This window comes from Cicer arietinum, chromosome 3 (assembly GCF_000331145.2).
Source record: "Cicer arietinum cultivar CDC Frontier isolate Library 1 chromosome 3, Cicar.CDCFrontier_v2.0, whole genome shotgun sequence".
In the NCBI taxonomy this organism is placed as follows: Eukaryota; Viridiplantae; Streptophyta; class Magnoliopsida; order Fabales; family Fabaceae; genus Cicer; species Cicer arietinum.
Window position 1 is genome coordinate 74111348 of NC_021162.2, and position 6918 is coordinate 74118265.

A 6918-nucleotide genomic window follows, 5' to 3' on the forward strand; every position below is an offset into this window, starting at 1 on the left:
AATAAAACTTTAACTCTTCTTTTTCATCTATTAAAAATGAGGTGATTTATCACATTTTTTAGTTAGAATTATCCTCGAAGTTGTTTCCTTTCTTTATCTTTTCACAAGCATTTAATTTTTTTTCTCCTTTTCAATGTAATTTCGTCGTAGTCTAACTTTAGTGTTTTTTTGTATTTATGGTGTGATGTATTTTGGCGTTCATGTCTCCATTTAATTTAGAATAACTTTGATTTATTGCAGATTTCAATCAATTATCTTATTTTGACGTCGTTAATGTTACATATTTAAAATACATATTTTAGACATTTAACTTTTGCTATATTTCTAACTAGTTTTGTACCGTTAACTTTCGTAAATTCATTCTTTTATTTGTATATTTTACCATTTGAAAGAATGAACATTATTTTTTTTTAATTAAAAAAACAAAAAACAAAAAAGACATTTCTTTTATACAAAAGCTATAACTTGATTTTGCTCCACTAATCAAAATGTCTGAAATCTGAATCCATTACTGAATATACAAAGTTGTAAAAAATTACTGCATAGAAAATAAAATGATAAAAATGGAAAATAAAAATGATTGTTACTCCTAGTTTTAAGTGTTACTGTGAATGGTTGAAATTGCGATGACAATGTAAAGATTTTAAAATAAAAAATATTATGGTTGTAATTAATGAAGTTGTGGACCATAATTTAAAAAAACATATTACCCTCCAACTGTAAAAATAAAATATTGAAAAGCACCTCAGATTCCAAACGTGCAGTGATAAAAGCTTTGAAAAACCCGGCAAAGACAAACTCTGTTTTCTCTCTCTCTCTGTAGAGTAAGTAGAATCTTCCACCGCTTCTTCTTCCTCAATTGAACTACATTTCGAATAAAGCTACTGCTTTCTTTTTTCTTTTGTTATCCATTAGGTTTTTGTTGTTTCTCTCTCCCAAACAGAGAGAAGAAGAAGAAGAAGAAGAAATGGCGACACTTTTGTGGGTTCACATTGCAATAGGACTTGTCTTCTTCACCAACATGGGTCATGCCATATATGAGTTCAACAGAACCGAAGAAGAGCTCTCTTTTTTGGAAGCTTATGAACATGAAGCAGCATCCTATTCCTTATCCTTTGTTGAGGGAAATCCTCTGTTTGTAGGACTCACCCTTATCCACAATGCAGCTGTTAAAGGAGCAGGTACTAACTACAAAAAACTTTTGTCGTTTCCTTCTCTCAAATTTGGGTGACTAAGTTTACTTTCTTTGTTTCTGGCTCTCCAAGTATGTCTGGATGGAACATTACCAGGTTACCATTTGCATCGAGGATATGGATCAGGTGCAAATAGTTGGCTTGTTAATTTAGAGGTATCAATTCATCTTTCTTATTCTTTTTTGCTTCCTTTTATTTTTACATCTCTAAATTATCCAGATTTGTGGTTAATGAAGTTACCTTCTTGTTGGTTAATCAATTCTGCGTTCAAAAATTGTTGTGAAATGTACTTTCTTCAAAAATGATAGTATATTAAGAGAAAATAGTATGTTAGGGAGGAGGATGGTGTAACAATGTTAGAACATGCGTTTATCGCAAGAAAACACGGCGTGGATCATCGTCATTCATGGAAAAGGAGATACCATTCACAGGAATACTGAGCAATAAAGCTGAACAAAATCCAGGTTTGCATTCAATTCATTTTTTTTTATATTTTTATATTTTAAAAAAAGAATTGTTATAGGTGTTGGGTATTCTGCTGATGTTATTGTTTGCAGATTTTTTCAATTGGAATAGAGTAAAGCTTCGTTATTGTGATGGTGGCTCATTTACTGGGGATGGTGAAGATCAGGTAGCTAGAGTTTCATATCTTGAAATGTTATTTAATTACAGATTCAGTATCTTATTCATGAACTTTGATATGTTGTCTGGTGAGATAGATTGCAGAACTTCAATTCAGAGGACAACGTATTTGGGCAGCTGCAATGGAAGATTTGATGTTAAAGGGAATGCATTTTGCTAAGCAGGTTATAGTTATAGACACATTCTATAATTTTATTTATTACTAATCTTTCTTCTAATTTGAAATACAACTAATTTTGCATCAGGCTCTTCTTTCCGGATGTTCTGCAGGCGGCCTAGCGACTATTATACACTGCGATGAATTTCGAGGTCTCTTTCCAAGGACTACTAAAGTCAAATGTCTAAGTGATGCAGGCTTGTTTCTTGATTCGTAAGCGACTAACTGCATAATTTCATATTTTCATCGCCATTTCTACTTTGTTCTTTAGTTACTTCTTAATTGTTGTTTGATTTCATATTATAGGATTGATATATCTGGCGAGCGTACCCTCAGGAATATGTACAATGGTGTTGTAGGTTTGCAGGTATTGCACTAATCATGAAACTACCAATTTATTGCAAATAGTTTTTATGCTTTTTAGAGATTGTTTATTTAACATGGTTGTAACATTTAAGGTGTGTTGATAATTATTTTTTTTTAATCATTGCAGGATGCACAGAAGAATCTACCACAAATTTGTACTAATCACCTTGATCCTACCTCGGTAATCATAACCATTAATTTCAGTTGTCATAATATTTAGAAATATCAGTTTCATTTGAAAGAATATGCAGAAAATAGATCTTTTGATATTGCTTGTTCTATATTAAACTTTTAATGACTAGTGTTTTGTTTTTACTTCTTTTCAGTGCTTCTTTCCTCAGAATTTGATTAACAGTGTTAGAACTCCACTCTTTCTTCTTAATGCTGCTTATGATTCATGGCAGGTAAATTGTCTAACTTCATCATAAATCATATAATATGATGTAAGGTAGTATTGATCATTAAATTATTTATACTAAACTATCACATTTTCAATTGTAATCAGATTCAATCTAGTTTAGCTCCTCCATCAGCAGATCCCCATGGATATTGGCATGATTGTAGATTAAACCATGCTAAATGTAGTAGGCCACAAATCCAATTTCTGCAAGGTGATTTATAAAAAGTACCTTTCATTGCAAGTGAAGAGAAAATCTTCAATATATACTATTCAGTTGTTTAAAACATTTCAATGTATTTTGAATATAGGATTCAGGAATCACATGTTGAATTCTGTTAAAGATTTCTCAAGATCAAAACAGAATGGACTATTTATTAATTCGTGTTTCGCGCACTGTCAAACTGAGAGACAGGATACATGGTTTTCAGACAATTCTCCAGTTGTTGGGAACAAGGTGAGCATGGTACTTATGTTGTTTTTAATTTACAATGGGAAATGTTAGTACAAGCTTGATTTTTTATAATTTTCATTTTTATCGAAAATCAAGCTAGAAGGAAATAGGATAGGAGGATGAACATGGGATGGAGCATAGGTGTTAGAATAGAAAATATGGTGCTAAAGTAAGAAGGCGCACAAGAACATTTACCCACTTATAATCAAATACTAAAAAAATATGATTACTAATGTTGTGACATTTGCTCTAGAATATTGATTCACCTTTAGAAAAATTTGTCTGAAGTTGAAGATACTTGCTTTGTTTTATGACCATGTTTATATGTACATATATGTTTGGCTTTGAAATATACTACTTAATGGTGATTCTTCAGATGATTGCTGATAATACTCTTTAATTGAAAGATATTTATGTATCTAATACTAATACGTATCTATACATTCACAATATGTAGGTAATTGCTTTAGCTGTTGGAGACTGGTATTTCGATCGAGAAGGTGTTAAGGTTATTGATTGTCCTTATCCTTGTGATAATACATGTCACCATCTGGTTTTCGGTTGAGCCAAAGTTCATCCATCATCATCAATGGAGGATTATGCTATTCAATTAAGTTAACCAATACCATAAAAGAAAAATTGGTTGCTGAAAATTGCAAAATTTGATCTGTCAACAGGTGATTTTGGCTATTTGAGAATGTTGGAGGCAAAGCCTCTTTGTTCTTTAACACTTAAAATCATATGTATTATTCAGCTTAGGAGTGACTTAATATCTATAGTTAGATTGTTTCTATTTATAATATTTTAAATTTAGTTTGATTATAAAGATATCTATCCAAACAATTAAAAAAAAATAGGTAAGTTTATTGATATATTTATGACAATAACATAAATATATGAGTTATTTATATATAATTTAATAATGAAATAAACTCGCACAATTCTACGAGTCGAGTTTAATAGACAAAAATGAATTTACTAAATTCTTGAGTTTGACCATCATAGTTATGTAGTGGACAATTTACTTCAATTTCATTAAGTTAGAATGTTTTAATAATTTGTGAATACTAATACTGTTATAAAAGCAATACAATTTCATCTCTGTGAAAATATATACATCCTTTCTTACTTTTTTATAATAAATTTTTATCATGTTAACTTATATATTTTTAAATAAATGTAGTGTATTTAATGTATCTATTTTACCTATAGATGCTGCTAAAATACTTTTTAAGATAGAGTTATTAAGCTCTAACTTTTGATCTTTTAGGATAAATTACTAGTATTAATAAGAAGTATATTGAATAAAAATAACAAATATATTTAATAATTTGAAATGCTACTTGCTATATTTTTTGTCAAATTTTTCAAAATTGAACTTATATTTACGGAAATAAGTTGTCAGATATAGTTAGATATGTTTTACAATTAAATTAATATAGTTATAAATTAGTTATAAATAAATTAAAGGTTTATTAGTTACTTTATAGGCACTATATTAAAGGTGTATCCTGCTATCATAATTCTTCACATTCTCTTTATAAGTTTTATTTTTTTTTTAATTATTTTTCTTTTTATTAAACTCGACTATAATTCCCGTTTTGAATCCAAATTTATAATTCTTATTTGATTTGTTTATCTTTTAACACAATATATTAGTTTAGTCACGAAAATACTTCTTCTGCAATTTCGTTATCTTCTCTTATCACATTCTCACCAAATGTATCTTCCATGGTGAACAAGAACTAGAAAGGATCTCCATATACATATCTCATTGAACTTGATGATTGAATTTTCAATCAAGCCTACGCTTCTACAACAACTTTCTTTGCAATTATTGGTGAATGGATAATATTGATCCTCGCATGTTCAAGTTCTTGTTCTTGATTCCTCTCACTCGTGCTTTCACCTTTCACTACTTCTTAAACAATTACTTGTTTATTTAAATTTCTTATGCTGACAAAAAATGTTGTAGTATTATTATTTTTTTTTTGGGTTTCTTTCATTATTTAGTCTATTGACTTTCTTATTTATTTATATTATATGGTAATTAAATATTTTTAATTTTCTTTGTGTTTCTATTCAGTAAAATAATTATCATTTTTTTTGTTCTTCTACTATGGTAGTTAAACATTTCTCATTTTCTTTAAGACTTGTTAGTCAAATTTAACATTTGAAAACTCAAGATTGAAATTCTTGAATATACATAGAGTTAGTCTTGTGGAGACAAATTAGTCTAAAGTAGACAGAAGCATTCGATAAAAGTTATAAATTACAGTCACTACTACTTTCTACATCTACTTTCTACATCAACTTTCTTATTCAGGCGATGTGATTACAATTTATATATATATATATATATATATTCATTAGTTACATTGTATATTCATTTTTTTCTAATATTGTATTTTTCTTTTTAAGTTGGAATTGTATATGTGTTAGAATTATATTAAGTTAATTATGTTTACATTGAAGGTAATCATGTTAGTTGTTAGTTATCTTATGGGTATCATATTTAATGCGTATCATATATTAATTATATTAATTGTATCATAATTTTTTACACTATCATTTCAAGTTTTATATTTCTCTTTTTCTTGACTCAACAATGATTCTCAACATAGATAGTATAATTTGTTGGCATAATAAAGGTGAATGTTCATCTAACCCCCAATTTTTTGACTTTATACTGGATTCTAATTATCGATAGCGTAAAATAGACTACTGAATCCTAACTTTTGATAATATATTTTGGAGTAGAAAGACAAAATCAAAGGGACAGACAATTATTCACCCAAAGAAATATGATTGGGCCAAAATTTGGTGGATTAAAATGAGCTAATTTAGTCATAAAAAATCGGTTGGACTTTGACTTGATCACTAGAAAATTGCATTTTGTACCCTACAATTAGATTTATACCCCCTCAAAATATAAAAACTCTAATTTTATCCTTTTCATTTTCATTCATTCATTGGTAAAAAAAATTACTCCAAAATTTTACCCCTCACTAAAATTTCTGGAATTAAATTGTTTCTTCAAAAATCGGGTACACAAATTAACAACCAAAAATTTCAAAGCACAAAATTTCCGGTAGTATGAATAGTCAACCAGAAAATTTCAAGGCATAAAATTTTCAGTAATATAAATTATCTACCGGAAATTTCGCCAACAAAATTTCCGGTACACTATTTCTTCTACTGGAAATTGTGTCTTGAAATTTTTGGTAGTTACTTTTATTCTACCAGAAATTTGTATCTTGAAATTTTCAGTGGTTACTTTTATTCTACCAGAATTTTGCGTCTTAAAATTTATGGTAGTTAATTTTATTCTACCGAAAATTGCAAAATTTGTATGTAATTTGTTTTTTAAATAGGGATGAAAAAACACTATTATGTATAGATTTGGTTGAAATATTCACAACTGATCAAATTTTTTAGTCATGAGAAAGTGTTATATGATAGACAAGAGAGGTTGACCGACAAAATCGAGTAATTGTTATCATTACTTGATTTTATAAGGGATGTATTATTAGTTTAATGTGTCGACTTCACAATTAATGAGTTACTTTTTCTTATTTTTTCAATGACGGATTTCCTATTAGATTGTATAGAAGGTCGAACTCGAGAAAGTTTCATAGTATTTTTCGCTCCTCTATTCTTCACTGAAAAAAAATTAATTAAAAAAATGTTGTATCGAAAATTTCGTTTC

The 6918-nt window shown here is 28.5% G+C and overlaps 1 protein-coding gene across 3 annotated transcripts; it reads left to right on the plus strand.

Annotated features, from left to right (window-relative positions):
* Window positions 1-680: 680 nt before the first annotated feature.
* LOC101497275 (pectin acetylesterase 12-like) lies at window positions 681-4037 on the plus strand. Of its 3 annotated transcripts, none has more exons than XM_004494444.4 (13): window positions 681-824; window positions 916-1181; window positions 1266-1348; window positions 1528-1657; window positions 1751-1824; window positions 1913-1999; window positions 2081-2205; window positions 2299-2359; window positions 2486-2539; window positions 2685-2762; window positions 2864-2969; window positions 3067-3212; window positions 3667-4037. In XM_004494444.4, exons 2-13 carry the CDS (start codon window positions 968-970, stop codon window positions 3772-3774), a joined length of 1266 nt encoding a protein of 421 aa, XP_004494501.1. In that variant the 5' UTR covers window positions 681-824; window positions 916-967; the 3' UTR covers window positions 3775-4037. The 3 variants fall into 3 exon arrangements, with proteins under 3 accessions (XP_004494501.1, XP_004494502.1, XP_073221753.1); XM_004494445.4 differs by having other exon boundaries at window positions 725-824; window positions 944-1181; XM_073365652.1 differs by having other exon boundaries at window positions 768-1181.
* The last annotated feature ends 2881 nt before the right edge of the window (window positions 4038-6918 follow it).

Coding starts and splice junctions, on each gene's coding strand:
- LOC101497275 (XM_004494444.4), top strand. CDS start 968: ATGGCGACACTTTTGTGGGTTCACATTGCAATAGGACTTGTCTTCTTC. Junction 1,825..1,912: donor CTGGGGATGGTGAAGATCAG/GTAGCTAGAGTT, acceptor CTGGTGAGATAG/ATTGCAGAACTTCAATTCAG. Junction 2,360..2,485: donor ATGGTGTTGTAGGTTTGCAG/GTATTGCACTAA, acceptor TAATCATTGCAG/GATGCACAGAAGAATCTACC.